Here is a 27147-nt window from a genome sequence, read left to right as displayed (position 1 = left end):
TGAAACAGATAAATCCAAGTCCTATTGCTCTGGAGCCATGTTGTGGCAACCGTGCAGCCGTCCTCTCACTTCTGGTGCAGCTACCCACTGGCGGGGAGTCCTACACTCCATTAGGTCATCCAGGTAAGTTCGGCTTTGTTTCAAATACAAATCAATTATCGTAATTTGACTCTGCATCTTATGGTTCTACGTAAATTTTCAGACACTTCAAAGTTATAAGACGGAAGAAAGTTGATGGTACTCGAGGACTTTTTCACAGGTGTCTTATCATTTGTTCTCCAACAGTCTTGGACTGTGTTTGGATTGTTTTTCACTCGCTTGTCCGAGACAGTTGTTCGGTTATGGAATCAGGGAGGAACAAGGTCCATTGCTCTATACTGCACTTGCTTGTCGTAAATCCATCTCGGGGCCAAACAACGTTGTCTCATTATTCTAAGCAGAGTAGCCACTTCAGCTAGAAGTCTGCAAAAGACATTTTTGAGATCCACCTGAATATCAAGATAACAGACTGCCCGACCCTCATCGATCCAGTAGTTTTGAAAACCTCTTATACTCAGTTGGGATATTGTAGAAACTTATACATATTTTAGGTAAAGTTAAAAAATACAGACTGGTGTCACTTTTGTACCTCTTTGGCCGTCCAAAGTTAAACTCAGATGGGGGAAGCTCTTAAGTCAGCTTTAGGATATTTCTCAACAAACTTGAAGTGCTAGATTTTTTATGCTTAAAGCTGATCAAGGTCCTGCCCCATTGAATGTATTGGGAGATCTCCTTTCTAATTGGTGCTTTGGAAAGGGGCTATGATCCTGTTATGACCGCTGTTCTTGTTATGGTGGATTTTCTGCCCTTTTTGTGCAAAATAATCTATCAGTGTTTGTCATTAAAAGATGTAGCCTTACCTTGTCTGAAGTGGTTCAAGGTTTGGCACTTTAGATTTAACAGAATTTAGGGAGTTAACCTTTTGAGAACATGTTACCTCCTAGGTCTTCATAGTCTCTCCAAAGAAGTTGGACGCGCAAATTATTGGCTTAAGCTAATTTGGAAACAATCTCAGTACGAACCATCGGGTCAAGCCTCTTTGGTACACCTAGCATTTGGAATAGCTTTCCAAGTTTTGGCTTTCCCCAAAAGTTTCGTCAAGATTTGGTCCCTTTTCTGCAAGGTTACACAGACGGAGAATTGGGGGCACATCTATCTCACCAGAGTTCTCTTTTAACTCGGTCTTTTATATGATCTATTTTGAGCCTCATTATGTATGAGAAAGACCTTTTCCTTTGTACAGTTGGAGCTGTCTGATCTCTGTTGGATGAGAATTTGAAATAGTATGAACTTTGACACTGTAAATGTAAAGGAGATACAGCATACTCACACACAAGTATCATCATATAACAAAGATGGAAAAGAATATTTTTGTTTTTGTTTTATGATAAACATTGACATTTAAATAGCTGTGAGAGAAGCAATATGAACATCAGGCAAGTATAGAAATTATTAATATTTTGACTAGAATTTTATTATTTTCTTTAAGACCAGATTAAGTTACAAATATTATAAAGAATTGAAGGAATTATATTCTATAGGTAGCAGTGCATTTGTGCCACCTAGTCTTGGAACATTAAAATGTGTTTATTTAAGAAACCAATTATATTTATTTTATATAGTTTCTTTAATGAAAGATGCAGATGACAATACATTTAATATTTTTGTTTTAAAATACTGTATAGTACAGTTGGACAGAGGTATTCTGGGTACACCGTTCTGAAGAAGTACATCCAGCCTCACCCTTACTGCACAGCTAGTTCCTGGGTTTAGTCCTGCCCCCAATCTCTGTCAGCCATCCCTATGCTATCTGTTTGGTTACTGTGTGAAATAAGGGTGTTACAAGGTGCATTTCTTCAGAGCGAGGTGTGCCAACGATGCCTGTATCCAACTGTATATGTGAAAGACCTGGGTACCAGTACATTTAATTACATTATGTATTTTTATGTATATGTGGAAGACCCGTGTACCAATACATATAAAATTTAATTTTGTATTTTAAGTACAGTAGTGTATAGTACACAGTACACTTACAGTATATATTATGCAAGGTAACGAATGCATATTTTCCTTTACAGGTGGTTTGGCTATAGCCAGCGCATTAGTTACACTTGGGAATCCTAGAAAGAGTAGTACCGACCCCATTACTTTAACTAAGGGGGACATTAGCAAGACAAAATCAGTGAGAGGAAAGCAGTCTTATTCCAGCCATTCTCCTGACACTTGTATTTAGCACCTGCCTACTCACCCTCCAGTAAGACAGTTTTAGTAAAGTTTTTTTTTTCTTTTTTGAGTCTGTTTCATAGATATCGTTGTTATTATTGATGTTTTTTTGTTTTACATAAATCATTACTTGATGACTTTACAGTCATTCACAAGGCCTTAAGTACATTTTTTGGTGTGTTTCTATGAAACACCAGATTTAACACAACAGCAGTACAAGATTATGTACAAGAAGATGTCGAGGTACTTCTCGGTTGTGGGCGGGACTTGAAGGTGATCGAGGTTATTCCACGTTTAATGATTTGACATTTCATTTGTTACCGTAACTGGTGGGCCCTTCACAACCTTGTCTTGGAGTCCGTACTCGTAGTAGCTACGTTCAAATTTTGTTGTAGCTACTTCTGTTGTAATAAACATTTTGCGGTCAGATGTAATAGAGCAGTAGTCTTGAAACGACTTGAGATTGTCATTGCTTTTAAATACCATAGGAAGATGACATAATATTTCTTAGAATTTTGCATTTGGCAACTAGCAGATGACATTGGTATTTTAGTCTGTCATCTATGGCAGCTGCAGATTTTGAACCATTTTTGAAAGACATAAAAATCCAAGTTCATTTTGACGAGGATCGGGTATTGTGTTTCTTTGAATTACCTGTCATATATAGTTTATACATTTATTAATACAATTCTATAATGAACACACATTTGACAATTGTTAAATAGTAATAATAACATCGTGTTTAGAATATACCATCACATTCTGTTTTCTTTATAATTTATCCCTCTGATACACTACTAAATTTTAATTATCTGTTGAATGGTAAAGTATTTTGAGTTGAATAACTATATAATATTAATTATCTGTTGCATGATAAACTTTTACGAGTTGAACCAGTAATTAATAATTGTTGAATGATGGAACTTTTTCAAGATGTTCAAGACCTACTGCTCGTATTCATCGACTCCCAAGTATGCCAAACTTTAGCCTCACTAAACGCCCAATACTTTTGAGCTGTCAGATTATATCGAACCTTCTCTTAGTTGATATTGTCACCATCATGGCCTATGATAGAAAATATGCAAAAGTTGGATTTCATTGGTATTGCTAGTAAGGACTTAACAGTAGTTGGAAACTTCAAGTTTTTAAGATTGTTGCAGGTGCATTATGATTGTCATCCTTACTGCTGTGTCTGCACTTAGTGAACATCAATCATTGCTGTACTGTATACCCTATTTTGATTGGACAGCTTAATGCGATCGTTAAATGCCAATTCTTAATGTCGAAACAGCATCGATAAACTAAATGGTTTTTAACGTCGATTGCCGGTCCAATATCTGTGATTATTAGTTGAAGAAGAGAAGATTGGTCAATCTGTATTCGTGAAATCAACTTCATATGGATGTAGATTAATGCAAGATGGATGAATTATTCATGAAATCAACTTCATATGGATGTAGATTAATGCAAGATGGATGAATTATTCATGAAATCAACTTCATATGGATGTAGATTAATGCAAGATGGATGAATTATAATCATAGCATAATACAGTATACCAGTTTGATGTTTATATACTGGACAAATAAAAAAGAGACGTAGTGATCCCCGCTTTAGAAGCGGCGATCGGGTGAAGGGTATTAAGGAGTGTGGAGGTCACACTTGTACATAATCTTGCTTCCTTTTTTTTGGATTAATTTCCAGTATATATATGTGGCATTTTTTTACCTAGTTTATTATTTTAGAACGAAATCAAATGGCCCATGCGTTTTGTGCTGGACGTTGTTTTTATCAAAATTTGTATAATGTATTTTCTTAGCTATTTTCGTGTTGCTGCCTTGATATAGATGTGAATTTCATTTCTAATAGCTCAAAATATTTTGTTATGATTTAGGAGCTAAGGAATGTAAATAGTTAACAATATTACGACTAGATCACGATGTAATATAATATATATACATATATAAATATTTATTTAGCCTATACTTTTAAGACAGAGCAGATCAAGGTGTTGTGGTATCTGTCTCTTTGAATCTCAGCCATGTGATAATTCTCTAATGTAAGTGTGAATGATTAACTTCCTTTTTTTTATTGTTAGCCGAAGCCTGCTAGGTCTTTAGTCTGACAAATAAAAAAAAATCCCAGTGATGTTTAGGATCACTTTAATATAATAAACGATTGACGAGGGGGTTTCTAACAGTCTCATATTGGATGATAGGTATTAATAGGTAGGAAACTTTTTTTTTTATACTAAGCTTTAGGTGTATGCTTCATAATGTTGCAGTGAAGGAAATCAAGTCAATTAAGTCTTAAACATTCTCCTATGTGTACTGTATTGTTACCAATCTGTAGATCGAAGGCTTAGCATTGCCCGAAGGCTTAGCATTGCCAACGTGAGGTTGCGAACGATCCACCGAATGTGCGAGTCCGTTTATTTCGCAGGTGAAATTTTTCATCTTCGACCAGATTTGGTGTTTGTAGAGCATGGAAATAATTTTTTTACTTGATTATACTCAGAGACAAGTAGGAAATTAGAATAAAAGTATGTTTCAATGGTCCAAACCAAGCAGTATTGTCGCACCTTCGTACCTCAAAATTTTATTGGAATACTTTTGTTTGTGTCGACCAGGTACGCTATATGCTGGCGAGAAAGAAAATGGGATCCAGTTAGCTGGAAGCCTTCCTGAGTAATGTAAGATTCATTTGCGGTGAGAGAAGTGATCAGAATATCTTCTGCGCTTCAATATTCAGTAAGACATTGCAATGCGTCGGAAAACCGTTTACATATTTAATTTTGCCGTGGCAATTCCCAGCGAGCGAATTGAAATGGTCACATCCCGGTGATAAGCCATAATATTGTAATTAAAGTTTGCGTATTTCACTTGTGTTGGCATTGGAACGTATAGAAATTCAAGTGGCCTTTCACTTTTAAATCTTTCTTTGATCCACCTACGAGAAACAAGATATTGGAAACTTAATACTGCATTTGTATAATATCAATTTAGATTTTTGAGTGTCAGGTTTCTAAAGATAATTTTGAGAAGTGAAATTGTTAGATATTTTAGAGAAGGTAAAAAAAATTTTCCATTGTTTGTTGCTGCTGGAATCCATTAATAGTATGACATTGTAACTAATTTAATGTATCTTACTGTACTGTAATACTACAAGAGAACAGCTCGGATGAAGTTAATTTATGTAAACGATGGTTTTCATTATATTTGTCATAAGTATTCATATATTCAAAGGACCATAGCAATAATATATTTAGTTAAGGAATTATTGGTTTTTAGTGTGATGGATAATAGATTTTTATTTTTATTTTACTTTTTCATTTTTTTGGTCTTCTGAGTAGCATAATAGTATCAAGGAATTTTAAAACTTTTTGATCATTTTATATTCTTCTTTATTGCACCTTGCAATTCTTTTTTCATTATAAGTAGTTCTCAGCTGAGATTGTTAGAGAAATTTTATTGGATCTTATTTTTTTAAATGCTATATTATTCCGTTTCTATTCACATGGCATCGAATGACTTCAAAAATTGCGAAGATTTCAGATTTGCTTCATTTTTTCCTGCAAATTTTTCAGATAAAACCTTATCTGTACTTTAGTTTAATGTGTAGTATCCTTAAGATTTTAGCGAAGGGCAGTAAGAAGTCTGGCGATTTCTTCATAGCATAATCTTGATGTGAAAATCATTGGTGATAAAATAATTGCATTAATAAAAAAGGAAAGTGATACTGTTATAGACGAAGTAGTAAGCTGGGGTGTACACTATGCAACAGGCAATTAATGGCGAGGGCAAGGTATGGTTGTGGGTTCGAGCTGTGTAGGGTTTGTTCGAGTATTATCGCTGTACCAGTGACGAAACACGTTGGTGCGTTCGGGGGTTTTGATGTCACTCGACAGTTTCAACAACTACACTTCACACATCCAGGAAAGTGCAATTTGTACCAAAGATTAACCTCGTTTTATGGGGTGAAGTGGTGGTCTAAACAGTGGATGGTTTTATTTGATACTATTGTGTTCGTAGAAATTGTATTTTTTTAATTCTGAAAGATGAGTTGGACTTATGGTTTTTATATAGGCAAGTTAAGCCAAAATTCTTTTGAAAACACATTTGGCGATTAAATGAAAAGCGTAGGTGGTGTTTTAAAGACGTTGCTGAGTGTAACTGAAAATTTCACGTGTAATAATAAAAATCGATGGTCATAATAACATCTAGTCTTATTTGCAGTTGCAGTGATTATCAGAACATCCTCGCAGGCTTACCCTATAGAGTGTGACTTTGTCTTCCTGTCTTTGTATACAGCTTTTAGGGTATGTTTCAGATGTGGAACGTGTATTCCAATAAATTTTTTTTTTTCCCTTTTAGTTTAATGTGTGTTAGTAATAAAAAAAAAAATGTTGTAAGTTACATTACGATAGTTGGGTACAACAGATAGGTTTACTTATTGATACGTTCAATGTTTTTACAACCTTTTACTGTTTTTGTTTAGCTGCTGACAATGCTAAGAAGTAGAGTTTTACACTGTATTTTTCAAGATTTTGTTTGTCCTCCGTTCTTTTAGACGTTACACGTTTTTAGTTCCTGACGGAGGGGGGGGGGGGGGGATCGAAGTGGGAGGTCCATTATGTTGTTACGTCATTTCAGATACATTGGCATGTTTTTTTTTCTCTTGATTTACTGGATTATTCTAAGGTGCAATATGTAAAATGTTTTATTCCCGAAGGTTACTCTTTTTTTATAAGGGGAGCGTAATAACCGATATTTTCTAGCAGTTTTTCTATTGTTTTGCGAATAAAGTGAATGTCCTTTAAAGTTACTTCATTTATATGATTATTGCAGCAGCATTATTTGTTTGTTAATACTGTACTATAATCTTATTCCTTCACTCTGCTGTAAACCAAGTTTGCTAATAAAACCTGAATTATGTTACTGTTGTTTTACTTTTATCTCAAACCTGTATATACAATAGAAAATATAAATTTTAAAAGTAATTTGTAATTTTGCTATTAACCCTTTTACCCCCAGGCTCTTTGGAAATTTCCAACCCTTAACCCCCAAGGGGTTATTTTTTTCCCAGCACATTTTGCAGTATATGTTTTTTAAATTGCTCTAACAGCCTTAATTTTTGTCATAGAGAGGTCAGGTTGGTCTCATTCTCTTGGAAAATGTCTGAATTTTTTCAAAAAATTATCAAAAATATGAAAAAAAATTTTTTATAGCATTTTTTTGCAAGGACGTACTGGTACGTCCATGGGGGTAAAGGGATGGGTTTTGTGAAACATACCAGTACGTCCTTTTGGGGGTAAAAGGGTTAAAAGAGGGAATGTTTTCAGCAGAGCGAGAATGATTGTTGAAGTCATTATTGAGTTATGCTGGAATCACACTAGTCATTTCTTGCTTGAGGTTTTGGCCAACCTCCAGCTTAGGATAGCGAGCGAAAGTGTTGTAGCGTCACACTACGATCTCGTGGTTCGAGGAGCAAATGGGAAAAAGTATAAACAAAACCAATCAGCTGACATCATCATGGGAACCAGAAATTTTCTAACCGTTGCAGTAATATGTATTATCGGAAAATTACACCAGTTGAAGAATTCTACAGCTACCATAGGATGAACAAAGTAGATTTTTATTATCTCTTGAGGTATGTTGGACTCTAGTTTGCCAAGCAATGCACGTCCTATCAGCAGCACCCATCTTATTTGTTTACATCCTAAGTCATGCTCGCGGTTTGTGCTTGCTGCTTCCCGTCCAGTTGAGAAGCCAATATCTCGAGCTACAAGCTCTCGTGTTTTCCATTTTGGGCAGCAATGGCTTGCTGCTGGCAAAAAGAAAGCTTAGTGTGATTCTAGCTTTAGTTAACAACAGGTAGGGAGCGTGGCCGAGCAGCCCCACCCACCATCCTGTCAAAGACTAATCTTTTGACCTTTGGCTTAGGACTGAGAGGTGTGGTTGAGGTGGGAAGTTTAACTTGAAAGTAATTGGGTTTGTGTAGCTAAGAAAAATTACAATTTACTTGTAATATTTGTTATTTGTTCTTACACGTATTGAAATCTTTTGCTCTTTAAAGAAGGGAGATTCACTAATTGCTGGGTCCAAAGTCCTCCCCTAGAACTGAACTGGATGGTTCAGTTTCTTCCCTAGAAATTTTAGTCTCCTTGGTCCGGTATGGGAACAAAGTAGATGAATAGCAACCTGTACCTGCTTATCATAAGCATGAGTAATCTGATAGGACCTGGCCTGGACTTGGTAAGTACCTGGTACATAGTCAAAGAAGAAATCCATTGTCCAGAATGAAATATCAGGCAGATGGTGATCAGTGGGCTGGTATACATTCCATCATCCTTCCCCTTGTCAAGGGAAGATGAGGGAGAACTTATAAATCTAGGTCTCTTCAGAGAGCACTGCTGAACATTCACGAGACACAAGAACCTCTTCTTAATTACCAATTACCACCCAAGGGAGGGAATGGAGATGGTCGTGTGGATGTGTTCCAAGTTTTGGCCATAAACTTTGGTATGAACTTGAAAAGTGATCTTCCTAATCTCAGCATGGGTTGTTACATAAGATAGACCGTGCAACAAGCTCACTCTCTTCCCCGATGCTAAGGGTAGCATAAAGACAGAGTTGACAGTCAGATCTCTCTCTGATGACCTTAGCAAAGGCTTGAACGGGGTACGTATAAGATACTCGAAAACAAGTGTCGTGCCCCTCTTCAGGAGCCTTGGGTAACTTGGTGGGTAAGACTGCTAGAAGCTCCCCATAAACATAGACAACTCCCATAAGGAAGAAAATCTATGCTCTTCAGTCGAAAGACTGTACTCAAGACTGAGCATTAGCATTTTACAGCTACGACTGAGAGTTGCTTCTCTCAGTGAAGGAAGACTAGGATGTATGTGATCTGTGCTCCGGCTGAGGAAGTATCCCTTCTACGACACCAATCACAGAGGATGGCCCACTTTCCTTGTTTGACCGCTGCACAGGATCGACACAGACATCCAGATATCTCTTGTGCATTGCCTAGCAAAAAGCTTTTTGCTCTGTGATGTTGGGTAATCTCCAACCGTGGAGAGCAAGTGATTCCATGGATTGGTGGTACCTCTGAAGGCGAGGGCGACAGAAGAGTTGTCCATAAGTGTTTTTGTATTGGAATCTCGACTAGAAGAGCCAACATATTGCGATACCAGTAGGCATCTTGGACCTACCAGGGTCATACTGAGGCCTGGCGTGTGAGCCGGTGGATATGGTGAACGGAGGAAAGGCGTATACATGCAGGTGATCATGACTGCCGGTAGGTATCTTTGAACACAGCCCTTGGGTCTGGAAAAGAAAAAAAACACGGGGCTTCCTTGTGTCAAACAGGTTGATTCCTGGCAATGCCCACAGGGTGATAATCCTCTCCGCTATGCAGGAGTGTAGGGATCAATCTGGGTTTATAACCTGTAGAAAGTTAAACATTTTTATAGTTTATATAGGAAATATTTATTTTAATGTTACTGTTTTAAAATAGTTTATTTTTCCTTGTTTCTTCTCCTCACTGGGCTATTTTCCCGTGTTGGGGCCCCTGGGCTTAGAGCCTCCTGCTTTTCCAAATAGGGTTGTAGCTTTACAAGTGATAATGATAATAACAATAACCTGCCCCTGGCAACAGTGTGCGTTAGGACATTCTTCTTGCCCGGAATGTACAGTATCTGACTAACAGCTCTATGGCATGGTACACCACCCAGATGTGTATCTGCTTCATCAACTTGTAGAGGGAGTAAAACTTTGCCCACTTGCTTTTTGAAGTAAGCTACTACGGTGTTATTGTCGCTCATCAATACTATTGTTTCTCAAATGTTCTTGGAATGCTTGCGAGGCTAGGAACGTTGCTTACATTTCCAGGATGATGTGCATTTGCTTTTCTTCTGTTGAGCGTACACCTAAGACGACTAGGTTATCCAGGTGTGAGCGTTCCACCTCTACTTCAGTGCATTCAAGAACAGTTGCCTACTGAAGTGCAATTGATCAGGGGAACTCCCCTGGTGAGGTTTTCCTCAGCTAGCCACAAGGACAAATTGTCCTGCATCTCCAGCCTCACTGGAACAGGATTGTTTTGGGATCTATGGATGATGATCAGTAATCCTTCAAACTCCACTGATGGGATCTCTGGTGGAGGTGCCCGTGTGAAATAAGCTTCTCAACAAGGAAAGGTGACTCTGAAGGCTCTGCCAACGCCAAGCTGGGAGTATTGTTTTGGACGGAAATGGTTGCATTATCATCTGATGTTAAGACTTTCTGCTGCCATATCTCTCATAAGGCTCAGATACTTCATCCTCTGCTTGGGTAAGAAATTCTACTTCCCCCCAGTTTACCACAATCCCAAGATCACAACAAAAGGAGGGAAGTCAATCTCGATCATTTAGTAACTGTCTCACGGAGGAGGCCAGGATCAGCCTATCCTCGAGATACATCAACAAATGTAACCTGTGCAAAAGTTTCTACAAGAAAGAACACCCATGTGAACATGGGGAGCAATGCACAGTCCAAAATTATATTTTCATAATAAAATAAATTTTTGAACATACTTACCTGGTAGCTACATATATAGCTTAGTCCCTGACGTCACGGCAGAAATTTAAAAACTCGCGGCAATCGCCGATTGGGTAGCCAGGTGTACCATCAGTGAGCCCTCTACCCAGGTACCTGGAACCATTCCAATCATTCCTCAGATCTTCCATGCCCTTAGGTCTCTAGAGGGGAGGAGGGTGGGAATTAAATTATATATAACTACTGGGTAAGTATGTTCAAAAATTTATTTTATTATGAAAATATCATTTTTAAACATCTGACCTACCTGGTAGTTATATATATAGCTGATTGACACCTTTGGTGGAGGGTCAGAGACAGCTAACATTATTGGAATTTACCTAAGAGTTAATAAACAAGTTTAAGGGTTTGTACCTGTTAAGGAAGCCGACTTCAATGAATTCCTGCCTCATTATGTCCGCTTTCCTTACGAGATCCAGCGATCCACCCAGGGGGCTGAAGACCTCTAGAAGCTGTCAAACCAGTGTAAAACCTCTATGTGACAGGACCTTTTCCAATACCCTTGTTCTGGGCACTCCCAAGGAACAAACTGACCACCTGACTAAAATCAATGATTGTGGAAGACTGCGTCCAATCTCCACAAACAACCATAAAAATACAATAGTTCCAAGAGAAGAAAAGGGTATTAGGTTACAGGAATGTAGTGGTAGATCCTTCCCCCACTACTGCACTCGCTGCTACGAATGGTCCCAGGGTGTAGCAGTCCTCATAAAGAGTCTGGACACGTTATAAATAGTGTGAGGCGAACACAGATTTACTCCTCCAGAATGCTGTGTCCATAATGCTTTGCAAAGACCTATTCTGCTTGAAGGCTACAGAAGTTGCCACAGCTCTAACTTCATGGGCCTTGACCTTCAAAAGCTTGAGGTCTGCCTCACTACAATGTGAATGAGCCTCCCTTATTAAGAGCCTGATGAAGAAGGATAGTGCATTCTTAGACATCTGTAACGAAGGCTTCTTGACTGAGCACCAAAGTGCTTCCGACTTGCCCCGTAAATCTTTTGTTCTTTCCAGGTAGAACTTCAGGGCTCTTACTGGACATGGGACCTTCTCCAATTCCTCTCCAACTACATCCGAAAGGTTCGGAATCTCAAAAGCCTTGGGCCAGGGTTGAGAAGGGCATTTGTTTTTAGCAAGAAAGCCTAGCTGTAAGGAGCAGATAGCCTTGTTATCTCTAAAGCCTACGTTCTTGTTGAAGGCATGAATCTTACTGACCCTTTTGGCTGTCGCCAAACTGACCAAAAAGAGAGTCTTCATGGGGAGGTCCTTAAATGAAGCTGAATGCAAAGGCTCAAACCTGTCACTCATTAGGAACTTCAGGACAATATCCAGATTCCAAGCTGGCAATTCCTGATGTCGTTCCTTAGTCGTTTCAAAGGATTTGAGAAGATCCTGGAGGTCTTTATTATTAGAAAGGTCCAAATTCCTATGCTTGAAGATGGCCGCTAACATGCTCCTGTATCCCTTGATGGTTGAGGTTGAAAACCTACGTTTCCTTCTAAGGTATAAAAGGAAGTCAGCAATCCGAGTCATAGAGGTACTGGAAGAGGAAACAGAGTTGACTCTGCACCATTCTCTAAAAACCTCCCACTTGGATTGGTAAACCTTGATGGTAGAAGACCTCCTTGCTCTTGCAATCGCCCTAGCTGCCTCCTTCAAAAAATCTCTAGCGAGTTTTTCGATAATCTGAAGGCAGTTAGATGTAGAGCTTGAAGGTTTTGATAGTACCTTTCCAAGTGGGGTTGTTTGAGTAGATCTACTCTTAATGGGAGGCTTCTCGGGGTGTCCACCATCCATTCCAGTACCTCTGTGAACCACTCTCTTGTGAGCCAAAAGGGGGCCATTAGAGTCAATCTGGTTCCCTCGTGCGACACAAATTTTTGCATTACTTTGTGCACATGCTTGAACGGAGGGAATGCGTACACTTCCAGGTGGGACCAGTCTAAGAGGAAAGCGTCGATGTGGACTGCTTCGAGATCTGGCACTGGGGAGCAGTAAGTCTCCAATCTCTTTGTCTTCGAGGTTGTGAACAGGTCTATACAAGGACGACCCCAAATCTGCCACAGCTTCTTGCAGACCTCCTGATGAAGTGTCCCTTCTGTGGACAAAACTTGACCTCTCCTGCTGAGACTGTCTGCCATCACGTTCCTTTCCCCTTGAATAAACCTTGTTACGAGGGTTACATTCCTTTCTTTTGCCCAGTAAAGAGGTTCTCTCGCAGTCTCGTAAAGGGACCTCGAGTGGGTTCCGCCTTGTTTGGCTATGTAGGCCAACGATGTAGTGTTGTCGGAGTTGACCTGTACCACTCTGTTCAGGACTGACCCTTCGAAGCCTTTGAGAACCAACAGGACTGCCAACAGCTCCTTCTGGTTTATGTGGAGGATCTCTTGATCTTTTGTCCTGGAACCTGAGATCTCCAACTTGCCCAGTGTTGCTCCCCACCCCGAGTCCGAAGCGTTGGAACACAACACAAGGTCTGGGTTCCTCTGTTCTAGAGAAAGACCTTCTTGAAGCTTGACAGGGTCGTTCGACCACTGAAGGCAACGTTTTACAGATTCTGTAATGGGGATACATTTTGTGTCCAGTTCCTTTCCTTTGTCCCAAAGTAGATTGAGGTGGAACTGAAGAGGGCGAAGATTCAGTCTTCCCAGGGAGACAAACTGCTCCAACGAGGAAAGGGTTCCCAACAGACTCATCCAAATCTCACAGAACACTTTCGTTTCTCTATAAAGCAATTAAGCTTCACCAGGGCTTGTTCCGTCCTTGAGGCAGATGGAAAAGCCCGAAAAACTCGACTCCGAATCTCCATCCCCAAATAAATGATCTCTTGGGATGGTGTCAGTTGAGACTTGTCTCTTTATCAGAAGACCCAGTTCTTCTGATAACCTGAACATCATCTGCAGATCCTCCAGGCAGCGATTGTAGGAAAGAGCTCTGAGTAGCCAGTCGTCCAGATACAGGGAGGCTCTGATACCTCTTGAATGTAGCATACCCGCTACATTTGACATCAGCTTCGTAAAGATTTGAGGGGCGGTGCTTAGGCCGAAACAAAGAGCCCGAAAATGTTATTTTTATTAGTAAAATAAATTTTTGAATATACTTACCCGATAATCATGTAGCTGTCAACTCCGTTGCCCGACAGAATTCTATGGAGGGATACGCCAGCTATCACAATACTAGAAGGGGGTGTACTTACAGCGCCACCTGTGGCCAGGTACTATAGTACTTCTTGTTGACACCTCTTCAATTTTTCCTCGGTCCACTGGTTCTCTATGGGGAGGAAGGGAGGGTCAATTAAATCATGATTATCGGGTAAGTATATTCAAAAATTTATTTTACTAATAAAAATAACATTTTTCAATATTAAACTTACCCGATAATCATGTAGCTGATTCACACCCAGGGAGGTGGGTGAAAACCAGTGTACAAGATTAAAGGATAGCTAAGTATCCCATATTTCATATAACAGTTATCTCAAATAACAATGAAATAATAAGTACCTGGTAAGGAAGTCGAATTGAACCGTTACTCTGCCTCTTTTTTAAGTTCGTCTTCCTTACTGAGCGCAGCGTTCCTCTTGGAGGCTGAATCAACCCAAAGGTGCTAAAGTATATAGGGTTGCAACCCCTACTAAAGGACCTCTACAAAACCTCTAACCCAGGCGCTTCTCAAGAATGGATAGACCACCCGCCAAATCAAAAGGATGCGGAAGGCTTCTTAGCCTACCGTAACAACCATAAAAACAACAATAAAAGCATTCAAGAGAAAGGTTAAAAAAGGTTATGGGATTAAGGGAATGTAGTGGCTGAGCCCTCACCTACTACTGCACTCGCTGCTACGAATGGTCCCAGGGTGTAGCAGTTCTCGTAAAGAGACTGGACATCTTTAAGATAAAATGATGCAAACACTGACTTGCTCCTCCAATAGGTTGCATCCATTATGCTCTGCAGAGAACGGTTTTTATTAAAGGCCATCGAAGTAGCTACGGCTCTTACTTCGTGGGTCCTTACCTTCAGCAATGCAAGATCTTCCTCCTTTAAGTGAGAATGGGCTTCTCTAATCAGAAGCCTTATATAATACGAAACTCCGTTCTTGGACATGGGCCTCGAAGGTTTCTTGATGGCACACCATAAGGCTTCTGACTGTCCTCGAATAGGTTTAGACCTCTTAAGATAATACTTGAGAGCTCTGACAGGGCAAAGAACTCTCTCTAGTTCGTTACCTACCATGTTGGAGAGGCTAGGTATTTCAAACGATCTAGGCCAAGTACGTGAAGGAAGTTCGTTCTTTGCTAGGAATCCGAGCTGAAAAGAACATGTTGCAGATTCGGTCGTGAAACCAATGTTCTTGCTGAAGGCATGAACCTCACTGACTCTCTTAGCTGTTGCAAGGCAGACGAGAAATAGAGTCTTGAGGGTAAGGTCCTTGAAGGAAGCTGACTGGAGAGGTTCGAACCTAGGTGACATAAGGAACCTTAAGACTACGTCTAGTTCCAGCCTGGAGTGGATAGACGACGCTCTTTAGACGTCTCAAAAGACTTAAGGATGTCTTGAAGGTCCTTGTTGGAAGAAAGGTCCAAACCTCTGTGGCGGAGAACTGAAGCCAACATACTCCTATACCCTTTAATCGTAGGGGCTGAAAGGGATGTCTCATTCCTAAGATGTAGAAGGAAGTCAGCTATTTGGGTCACAGAGGTATTGGTAGAGGATATTGAATTGGCTCTACACCAGCTCCGGAAGACTTCCCACTTAGATTGGTAGACTCTACGAGTGGAAACCCTTCTTGCTCTGGCAATCGCACTGGCTGCCTCCTTCGAAAAGCCTCTAGCTCTAGCGAATCTTTCGACAGTCTGAAGGCAGTCAGCCGAAGAGCGTGGAGGTTTGGGTGCAACCTGTCTACGTGAGGTTGACGTAGAAGGTCCACTCTTAGAGGTAGAGTCCTGGGGATGTCGACTAGCCATTGAAGTACCTCTGTGAACCATTCTCTTGCAGGCCAAAGGGGAGCAACCAGCGTCAGCCGTGTCCCTTCGTGCGAGATGAATTTCTGCAGAACTTTGTTTATTATCTTGAACGGTGGGAATGCGTAAAGGTCGAGATGGGACCAGTTCAGTAGAAAAGCATCCACATGAACTGCTGCAGGGTCTGGAACAGGGGAACAGTACAGCGGAAGTCTCTTGGTTATGGAGGTGGCAAACAGATCTATGGTAGGTTGACCCCACAAGGTCCAAAGTCTGTTGCACACACTCTTGTGGAGGGTCCATTCCGTGGGAATGACCTGATTCCTTCTGCTTAGGCGATCTGCTGAGACGTTCATATTGCCCTGAATGAACCTCGTGACCAGAGTGAGGTTTAGACCTCTTGACCAAATGAGGAGGTCCCTTGCGATCTCGTATAGGCTCCTCGAATGGGTCCCTCCTTGCTTGGAGATGTAAGCCAAGGCTGTGGTGTTGTCTGAGTTCACCTCCACCACTTTGCCTAGCAGGAGGGACTTGAAGTTCAGCAGGGCTAAATGAACTGCTAGTAGCTCCTTGCAGTTGATGTGGAGCATTCCTTGTTCCTCGTTCCACGTTCCCGAGCATTCCCGTCCGTTCAAGGTCGCACCCCAGCCCGAGTCCGATGCATCTGAGAAGAGATGAAGATTGGGGGTCTGAATAGCCAACGATAGGCCCTCCCTGAGAAGGAGATTTTTCTTCCACCACAAGAGAGTGGTCTTCATCTCTTGGGTGATTGGGATAGAGACTGCTTCGAGAGTCGAACCCTTGTCCCAATGAGCTGCAAGATGGAATTGAAGAGGGCGGAGGTGGAGTCTCCCTAGTTCGACGAACAGGGCGTGATGAAAGGGTCCCTGTGAGACTCATCCACTGTCTCACCGAGCAACTGCTCCTCTTCAGCATGCTCATGATGCACTCTAGGGCTTGGCTTATCCTGGGGGCCGATGGAAAAGCCCGAAAAACCTGACTCCGAATCTCCATTCCCAGGTACACAATGGATTGGGAGGGAATGAGCTGAGACTTTTCTATGTTGACTAACAGACCCAGTTCTCTGATTAAGTCCAAAGTCCAGTTGAGACTCTCCAGACAGCGACGACTCGTGGAGGCTCTCAACAGCCAGTCGTCTAAGTAGAGGGAGGCTCTGATGTCCGAAAGGTGGAGGAATTTTGCTATATTCCTCATCAGATGAGTGAACACCATAGGAGCTGTGCTTAGGCCAAAACACAGGGCTTGGAATTGGTAGACAACCTTTCCAAAAACGAATCTCAGGAAAGGTTGGGAGTCTGGATGAATAGGAACGTGAAAGTAGGCATCTTTCAAGTCCAACGAGACCATCCAGTCCTCCTGCCTGACCGCTGCTAGGACCGACTTCGTCGTCTCCATCGTGAACGTCTGCTTGGTGACATACGCGTTGAGCGCGCTGACGTCCAGCACCGGTCTCCAACCTCCTGTCTTCTTGGCCACTAGAAAGAGACGGTTGTAGAAGCCCGGGGATTGATGGTCCCGGACTATAACCACTGCCTTCTTCTGCACAAGTAGCGACACCTCCTGGTGCAATGCTAGCCTCTTGTCCTCTTCTTTGTAGTTGGGAGAGAGGTTGATGGGAGATGTGGTCAGAGGTGGTTTGAGGCAGAATGGAATCCTGTAACCCTCCCTCAGCCAACTGACAGACTGGGCGTCTGCACCTCTCTTTTCCCAGGCTTGCCAGAAGATCTTGAGTCTGGCTCCTACTGCTGTCTGGAGATGCGGAGATTCAGTTTTTTCCTTTAGAGGTCTTGGAGCCTTTCCTAGACTTGCTCCTGGAAGAGTCTGGACGGGAGCTTCCTCGGCTGGGGGCTCTACCACGAAAGGGCGGTATGAACCTCGTAGCAGGGGTATCAGCCACTGGGGAGCGATAAGTCCTGGGGACTGAGGTAGCAACCTTAGACTTACGAGCCGATGAGGCTACAAGATCGTGTGTGTCCTTTTGTATCAGGGCAGCAGACAAGTCCTTAACCAGCTCTTCGGGGAAGAGGAACTTCGAGAGCGGAGCAAAAAGGAGTTGTGACCTTTGACAAGGTGTAATGCTGGAGGAAAGGAAGGTACACAGCTGTTCCCTTTTCTTCAGAACCCCTGATACAAACATCGACGCAAGCTCACCAGATCCATCCCTAATGGCCTTATCCATGCAGGACATTAATAGCATGGCAGAATCCTTGTCCGCAGGTGAGGTCTTCTTGCTGAGGGCCCCCAGGCACCAGTCTAGAAAGTTGAACATCTCAAATGCTCTAAATACTCCCTTCAGGAAGTGATCAAGGTCTGAGAAGGTCCAGCAAACCTTAGAGCGCCTCATTGCAGTTCTCCGAGGCGAGTCTACCAGACTTGAGAAGTCAGCCTGGGCAGAGGCAGGTACTCCCAAGCCTGGTGCTTCTCCTGTGGCATACCAAACGCTCGCTTTCGAAGTGAGCTTAGTCGGAGGAAACATGAAAGAAGTTTTGCCAAGGTGTTGCTTAGTCTGCATCCACTCCCCTAAGATCCTTAACGCTCTCTTAGAGGACCTTGCTAGGACTAGCTTAGTATAGGTGGACTTAGCTTGCTGTATGCCCAGCGAAAACTCAGAAGGTGGAGAGCGGGGAATAGCAGAGACAAAGTGGTCTGGGTAAACCTCCCTAAGCAGAGCCAAGACCTTACGAAAGTCAATAGACTGTGGAGAAGGCTTGGATTCATCCACGTCTGACGAGGGATCCAGGTGTGCCGCCTCATCATCAGAAGCCTCATCACCAGAGTGAAGCGAAGAGATCGGACAAGAATGCTGAACAGCAGAGTCAGAACGAGTAGGAACAATATTAGTGGTTTCCTCTTCAAGTATCTGTTGAGGGAAAACCTGAGGCTCAGACTGCAAAGGCTGAACAACAGACGAAGCAGAAGGAAGGCGCATGGGTGGAGGAGGCTGACTCCTGGCATGAGTGGTTGAACCCAAGGGTTGCGCTTGCTGAGCGGTTGGCGGAAGCGGAGTAGCAAGTTCCTGTTCCTGCGGTGTGAGCGGAGCGCGATGAGGTAGAGGCTGCGCAGAACAAGGTAAATGTCTCGCAAGCTGAGGCTCCTGAGGCGCAAGGCTAAGGTGTTGTGGTGCTTGCCTTGTGGAGGGTTGAGCTCGCTGCAGCGAGAGCTGAGGAGACTGACTCATGGACGGGAGAGGTTGTTGTACCTCAACCGAGCGTTGCATCACTGGTGGAGCAGCAAGTGGAGGCGGAGGAAGAGAGGCATAATCCTCCTGATCCCATTGTAAAGGTTGCCTTAAGGAAGGCGGAGGCTGAACACCACTGGGAACAGCAAACTCAGAACGTGGCTCAACATCGTACGCCTGGCAGGTGGTACTGCGATCAGGCGGAGCGAGCGCAGGCGGAGCGAGCGCAGGCGGAGGGAGTGCAGGCGGAGGCGGAGGCGCAACACTCTCAGCCCGACACTCACGCATTAAGTCCGAAAGCTGTGCTTGCATGGACTGTAGTAGAGTCCACTTGGGGTCGGCAGAAACTACAGTAGGCTGAGGTAAAGCCTTAACAGTCGAGCTCTGTTGTGGCAGAACCTTACTCCTCTTGGGCGGAGTGCAGTCGACTGATGACTGCGGCGAGTCAGAGCTGAGCCAATGACTGCAGCCTGGCTGAGCACTCGCGGACTGGACTCTGCGTTTGAGTGGTCTAGAGACCTGAGTCCAACGTTTCTTGCCTGACAATTGATCAGCGGACGAGAAGAAGACGGGCTCAATCGTCTGCAGGTGGGAGTGACGGTCTTTGGAAGACACGCCCGCAACCACCGAGGATACTTCAGTGCGCCGATCAAGGCCTGCCGAACCCTTTTGCCCTTCGACATTGCTTCTCCCCTGGGCTTGGGAGCTTGCAAGAGGTCCCGGACTGGGAGGACGACAGGCACGCATAGAAGTATCCTCACGCACCACACTGACACTGACACTAGCACTTGGCACTGCACTGACACTAGCACTCGTCACAGCACTGGCACTAATCCCACCCACTGCACTCTTGACCTTCAGTTCCTTGACCTCGGCCATAAGAGACTTGTGATCACTTACCACTGACTCTACTTTATCGCCTAAGGCCTGAATAGCACGCAAAACAACAGACAAATCAGGCTGAGGGCAAATAGTAGGTTCGGGGGTAGCCACTACAGGGGTAGGAAAAGGTAGGGGATCATGAGGTGAGGAAAAAAGTGAAGAGTGAGAAGAACTCCTCCTAACTCTACCTCTCTCTAACTTAGTTGAATATTTCAAAAGACGGACAAATTCAAGTTCCGAAAGTCCGGCGCATTCCTCACATCGATTTTCTAACTGACAGGGCCTGTCCCTACAGTCAGAACAAGCGGTGTGAGGATCTACTGAGGCCTTCGGAATACGCCTATTACAAGACCTACATCGTCTATGGGTGGGGGCTTGCGAAATGTCAGACATCTTGAATCCAAAGAGTTAGCCAAGGGGGGTTCCAAAATCAAGCAAAAGATCGATAACCGTTAATCAGGACTATATAAAAGCTATCTAAGCTAATATAAGAAGGTTTCCAGTAAAGCGACAGCCGAAATCTGAGAGAATACTTCACCAATTAGCCGTGAAAAAACTCGAAGATCATAAGCGTATCCCAGAACGTCTTGCCAGAAGCACGACAGAGGAAAAATTGAAGAGGTGTCAACAAGAAGTACTATAGTACCTGGCCACAGGTGGCGCTGTAAGTACACCCCCTTCTAGTATTGTGATAGCTGGCGTATCCCTCCATAGAATTCTGTCGGGCAACGGAGTTGACAGCTACATGATTATCGGGTAAGTTTAATATTGAAAACTGGAAAACTTCCTCCTTGTACATGAACCTCAGGTATTTATTGATGTTCGGATGGATGGGGATGTGGAAGTAAGCATCCTGGAGGTCTAAAGAGACCATCCAGTCATCCTTTCTTACTGCTGCTAAGACTGATTTCGATGTCTCCATAGAGAACTTCGTCTTCTGAACGAAGACGTTGAGAGCACTTACATCCAGGACTGGTCTCCATCCAACCCGAGTTCTTGGGAACCAGGAACAAGCGCTTGTAAAATCCTGGTGACCACAAATCTCGCACCCTCTCTATTGCCTCCTTCTCCAATGAGAGAGACATTTGTTGTTGCATCGCCTGGAACTTTGATTCCTCTCTGTATCTGGCAAAGAGATCTATTGGAGTTACTACTAAAGGAATTTCCCTACGAAAGGGATTTTGTATCCCTCCTTCAGTAACTGTATGGACCAAAGGTCGGCTCCTCTCTTCTCCCAAGCTTGCCAGAAGTTGGTTAGTCTGGCTCCTACTGCTGTCTGAAGGTGAATGCAGTCAGACTCTGTTTTGCCCTGGTTTCGAGCCTCTTCTCTTTGCTCTCCTTCCCTCGGGTCTGGTACTACCCCTGCTGAAAGTTTTCCCTTGAAAGGGCTGCGAAAACTGATGGGATGGAGCTTCCTCCTTAGGTTTGCGGCTTGAGAAGGAAGTAGGCAGAACCTTCCTTGCTGTTTTAGACACCAAATCCTGTGTGGCCTTTTGGGCTAAAGCGGAAGAGACCTCTCTGACCAGCTTTTGAAGGAAAAGGGAGGAAGAAAAGTGTGTGTACAGCAATTCTGACTTTTGTATGGGTGTAACCCCATTAGCCAAAAAAGAGCACATTTGGGGTCTTTTCTTAAGAACACCCGCCGAAAAAAGGGCCGCCAACTCGTTGGACCCGTCTCTTAAGGCTTTGTCCATGCAAGACATAATGTGGACGAGGCTTTCAGTGTCCACATCCTTCAAAGCATAAACCTTTTTTCCCAAGGCTCCTAGAGTCCAGTCAAGGAAATTAAACACCTCGAAAGCTCTGAAGATGCCTTTGAGAAGGTGATCCAGCTCCGACGTTGACCAGAACACTTTGGTTCTTCTCATGGCTGTCCGACGAGGAGCGTCCATTAGACTCGAAAAGTCTCCTTGGTCAGAGGCAGGAACTCCCAAGCCGAGAGCTTCTCCAGTCTCGTACCAAATGCTAGATCTGGAAGCCAATCTGGCTGGGGGAAAAGAAAAAAACAGTCTTTCCCTGTTCCTTCTTGGATTGCATCCAGTCCTCCATCATTCTCAAGGCTCCCTTAGAAAAGCGAGACAACACCATCTACATGAACAGAGACTCCTTCGACGCCTTCCCTAGCGTAAACTCTGAAGGCGGGGAACGAGGAGCAGCAGGCACAAAATAATTAGGAAACTCTTCGGAAAAAACTCTCATAAGTTTCTTTAAATCCACCGAAGGATGAAGAGTCTTAGGATCTTTTCCTTCCGAGATTTCCTCTAAATGATCACAAGGGGAAAGGTGACCGTCGATCCCTTCTTCCGACAGGTCTCTAATCGAGGTAGAGGTGTCCTGTTTCCTAGGAGTCAACTCCTTAATATCCTGACTTCTGGTGTCAAGGAGTCCAATATCATGACACCTGGCGTCACGTTGTTCCAACGCTTGACGCTTGGAACTATGACGTTTGCAATCTTGACGCTCGGAACTATGACGTTCGCGATCTTGACGCTCGGAACTATGACGTTCGCGATCTCGACGCTCGGTTTCATGACGTCCGAGGCTCTTACGCTCGGCGTCCCGACGTCCAACTCCTTGATGCTCGGCGTCATGCGTACCAGTCTCTCGACGCTTAGCATGATGTTCCTCCTTACGACGCTCGGCGTCATGGCTACCAGGTTTCCGACGCTTGGTAAGCTGTTCCTCTACTCGACGCTCGGCGTCATGGCTACCAGGTTCCCGACGCTTGGTAAGCTGTTCCTTTACTCGACGCTCATCGTCAAGAACCTCTCGACTCTTAGCTTTCTGACACTTGGCGTCAAGGCGTGAAGAATCCTGATGCTCGGCATCTTGGTGAGCCACTCTCTTCTTGTCTGCAGGCTGATAGACTTGCATGAGGGAGGAAAGTTTCTGCTGCATATCTTGCAGTACACTTAGATTAGGATAAATTTCTTGTTGTGGCCAAACAGGAGACGCTGCTTCTTCAACAAGTTTGCCTTCTACGTCGCTCAAGGAAAGCGCAGAGTGTTCAGGGGACAAATACCAATCTGAAGGAGGAGGAGGAGCATGCACAGAGGTCATGCCAGCCTCCGAAAACTGTCTTCCAACCGGTGGGGATGGACGCTTGACAGCTTCTGACTTCCTTCTATCTCCTACCGACGTAGCAGGGCGCTTGGCAGGAGAACATTCTTCGGAGCAGGAAGGAAAACGCTCCCGACTGCTCTAATGGCTGCAACCTGGAGCCTGAGGCGTCATGACACGACGCTGCTCGACAGAGGCAATCTTCCTCTTCAGAGGTCTCAATGCGAGACGCCAGCCCCGTCTGGGCGCTGCGTCATCCGATGAGGACGAAAACACTTTCCCCTCGCCTTTCCCATGGCGAGGGCGAGCGTCCTGTGAAGCGTCAACAGGTACGCTCGAGGGGACGACTACTCGGGTGCTAACACCTCTCGTTTCCTTTCGCCTGTCGACATTCCTTCTCCTAGAGGCTGGGGAGCTTGGAAGAGGTCTATGGCTAGGAGAATGACAGGTCCGAGCAGACGCACCCTCTAATGCACTGATTAAATTCACTGAACGTTTAGCACTGACACTAGCACTCTTTAACACTTTAACATCGGACCATAACTTGGTCCTGTCCCCTGCGAGCGACTCCACTCTCACGCCCAGGGCCTGAATGGCCACCATCATGTCCTTTAGAGTTGGTTCATTAGGAGTAACAGTAGTGGGATCTGGAAATACCACTACAGGGGAAGGATCAATAGGTTCGTTGACACGGGGAGGGGAACAATCTTTAGAAGAACGAGATAAACTCTTACTTCTTCTGATCCTATCCCTTTCAAGCTTATGAGTGTAGCGGTCATACTCCAACTACTCACTCTCAGACAAAATAACACATTCATCGCAATGATCAACCAACTCAAATTTTACCTCTACATTTCACACAAATGGAGTGGGGATCAACAGAGGCTTTAGCAAGCCAGATCTTACAACCTCTCACACACCTTCTAATACTTGAAGAAGAGTCAGACATTATGAATATTTTAAAGAGAGATCATACAAGCAAGGGTCAAAACAACAAAATCTAATCGGGTCCAAGAAAAATCCAAAAACAAATCCAAACGAGCGAAAGCCAAAGCCAAATTGTACATCACCAAAATAACTGCAATTATACACAGGCTACAGCGAGTGAAAATCCAACGATGTCGCCGGTGAGGCGTCAGGGAAGATCTAAGGAATGATTGGAATGGTTCTAGGTACCTGGGTAGAGGGCGCACTGGTGGTACACCTGGCTACCCAATCGGCGATTGCCGCGAGTTTTGAAATTTCTGCCGTGACGTCAGAGACTAAGCTATATATATATATGACTACCAGGTAAGTCAGATGTTTAAAAATACGAAGTACTGAACTGGTACATTGTACTGTCGAGGAAGAATAATAGGTGCTTCCGAGGGGATCGATTGATGGGTACCTGGAAGTACGTATTCTTCAGATCCAATGAATGCATGAAGTCTCCTTCTTTGATGGAACTCAGGTACTGACCATACAGTTTTCTTTCTGAGCTTCATTTATTAAACAAATGAGTTCAGATGAGAGAGCTTGATGATGTCTCTACCACCAAGTCAACTTTCCACCAGGAAGAGAGTAGTCTTGGATGACATCAAGCGTATTCTCCAACATAGCTTCACCTCTGTCTGTAAGGCCAGGCCTATCAGTGCTGTTGGAGGATTCTTGGTAAATACTATTGGTCTGTGAGGTGGGGAGTTGCCTGACAGCCCAGAAAAGGTAAGGTAAGTCCTGTACTGAAGGACTCTTGCTACCCCAAAGCTCTGTTCAGTGTCGCTGCTAAGTTGTCCAATGTCACGACAGGCATCCCACTACTCATGGCCCTACTTGCGGTAGCAAGAGAGGGGGAATGCTACTCTCTCTATTTCCCTCCTCCCTTTCTCTACCACCCTTCTTCAAAAGGTTGTGCATATAAAGGACCCCTTCAAGCAGAGGAGAAAGCAAGCTGTCTTGAATGTTAGGTGAACCCTGAAGTTTGGCCGCAGACAGACTTGGAGAACCAGAGCCCCTAAGTGAGACTGAACGATAGATCAGGGAGTCCTGCGAATCATTTCTCAATATTTCCACCGTCATCTGCACATGACTCCTTGAAAGAAATGTTGCCGCCTGCTCCGACATGATATGGAGATGATATGGAGTGTCAGAGCTAACTCTGGACTAACTTACCTCTTCAAAACCAGTTGGCTCATTGGTTAGCTGACAGGTGTGCCATGAAGGTCAAAGCCTTCCGACCAGACAGCAGAAAACTCTGATACTCTCTGCAATGATTTAGGGGCTGATAACCAGTCGACTTTGCAAAAGTACATAACCATACCATAACAATGGTGAAGCCATGATACAGCTTGGAAGGTGGCCATGGCAATAGACTCTATGGCTGCCAACTCAAAAGCTGAGAAGGTTATTTTCAAGGAGAGTCCCCCTGATAGTGAGCCCCTAAGTGAGACTGAACGATAGATCAGGGAGTCCTGCGAATCATTTCTCAATATTTCCATCGTCATCTGCACATGACTCCTTGAAAGAAATGTTGCCGCCTGCTCCGACATGATATGGAGTGTCAGAGCTACCTCTGGACTAACTTACCTCTTCAAAACCAGTTGGCTCACTGGTTAGCTGACAGGTGTGCCATGAAGGTCACAGGCTTCTGACCAGACAGCAGAAAACTCTGGTACTCTCTCCAATGGTTCAGGGGCTGATAACCCTGTCGACTTTGAAAAAGTACATAACCGTGCCATAACACTGGTGAAGCCATGATACAGCTTGGAAGGTGACCATGGCAGTAGACTCTATGGCTGCCAACTCAAAAGCCGAGAAGAATGTGTATTCCAACTTGAATATTTTCAAGGAGAGTCCCCCTGATAGTGTACATGGTGATGGGCCAATCTGTATTGGTGGTGATGCAAGGGACTCTGATACTTAGCATTTTCTGCTGTAGGAGTGTTGGGTGCTGAATCATATTTGATCAACTGGAAGCAAGAGAGGTCATAGATCCACAGGTTTGATTGTCAATTTGATACAAGGCCAAAGTAACAAGATCTGACAAAGGCAGCTCCAGAAAAGGCCTTGACCCCGAAGTTCTACGTAAAGGTTGCGCAAAGGTCGCTTCGCCCAGGTCACTGCACTCTCTAGTGAAAGGACTTCCTTGTAGGAACACACTAACACAGGGTTCTCTGCTTACGATGGTACCAGGCCAAGGTCCAGTACTTGTGGTGCAGGAGAATCTCGAGAACCCTTGGGTAGAGGGTGTAGCAAGCTGCTCTAGAGATCTACTCCCTCCAAAAGTATACCACTCAAGGACAGAACCAGCAACGTAAATGGGGGTCAAAACGTACCAAGACTGCAGTAAAATGGGGGAGAGAAAGAGCTCTAGCATTAATCACAGCAGAGACAGAAATAGTACAGTACCAGGTACTCTTCCCTTTTTTGATTGAGGTAGAGGGGGTTGCTGGCTGTACCAACCTATCAACCCCCAGCCCCTCAACCACCGGCCCGTGCCTGTCGGTCTGTGCCATCTTCTTAACACTGGGTACCTAGTATGTACCTTGTAAAGAGGGAAGAGCAACAGTCCCCTGCACTTGGAAGGGAGCAGCAGTCCCCTGTACTTGGAAGGGAGCAGCAGTCCCATGTACTTGGAAGGGAGCAACAGTCCCCTGTACTTGGAAGGGAGCAGCAGTCCCATGTACTTGGAAGGGAGCAACAGTCCCCTGTACTTGGAAGGGAACAACAGTCCCCTGTACTTGGAAGGGAACAACAGTCCCCTGTACTTGGAAGGGAACAACAGTCCCCTGTACTTGGAAGGGAGCAGCAGTCCCCTGTACTTGGAATGGAGCAGCACTCCCCTGTTCTTGTAAGGGAGCAGCAGTCCCATGTACTTGGAAGGGAGCTGCAGTCCCCTGTACTTGGAAGGGAACAACAGTCCCCTGTATTTGGAAGGGAGCAGCAGTCCCCTGTACTTGGAAGGGAGCAGCAGTCCCCTGTACTTGGAAGGGAACAGCAGTCCCCTGTACTGAGAAGGGAACAGCAGTCCCCTATACTGAGAAGAGAGCAGCAGTCCCCTGTGCTGAGAAAGGAGCAGCAGTCCCCTGTACTTGGAAGGGAGCAGCAGTCCCCTGTAATTGGAAGGGAACAACAGTCCCCTGTACTTGGAAGGGAACAACAGTCCCTTGTACTTGGAAGGGAGCAGCAGTCTCTGTACTTGGAAGGGAGCAGCAGTC

At 44.1% G+C, this 27147-nt stretch overlaps 2 protein-coding genes across 5 annotated transcripts in view; both read left to right on the top strand.

The window, feature by feature from the left end:
* The window catches only part of dsd (attractin-like protein dsd), a 71300-nt gene extending 67070 nt beyond the window's left edge, over positions 1–4230 (top strand). For all 4 annotated transcript variants that reach the window (XM_068347301.1, XM_068347298.1, XM_068347300.1 and 1 more), the window contains 2 exons: positions 9–123; positions 2118–4230. In XM_068347301.1, the coding sequence (XP_068203402.1) occupies positions 9–123; positions 2118–2272 (270 nt within the window). In that variant the 3' untranslated portion in view covers positions 2273–4230. The remainder of the gene's footprint in view (positions 1–8; positions 124–2117) is intronic.
* A 22238-nt stretch (positions 4231–26468) lies between these two features.
* The window catches only part of LOC137617705 (uncharacterized), a 1783-nt gene continuing 1104 nt past the window's right edge, over positions 26469–27147 (top strand). The window contains exons 1-2 of the mRNA XM_068347703.1: positions 26469–27044; positions 27110–27147. The exon at positions 27110–27147 is cut by the window's right edge and continues 679 nt beyond it. Coding sequence (XP_068203804.1) covers positions 26469–27044; positions 27110–27147 — 614 coding nt within the window. The remainder of the gene's footprint in view (positions 27045–27109) is intronic.

This window comes from Palaemon carinicauda, chromosome 23 (genome assembly GCF_036898095.1).
Source record: "Palaemon carinicauda isolate YSFRI2023 chromosome 23, ASM3689809v2, whole genome shotgun sequence".
Taxonomy (NCBI): Eukaryota; Metazoa; Arthropoda; class Malacostraca; order Decapoda; family Palaemonidae; genus Palaemon; species Palaemon carinicauda.
The sequence above is the reverse complement of the archived record's forward strand: the minus strand, read 5'-3'. Positions and strand labels throughout refer to the sequence as shown.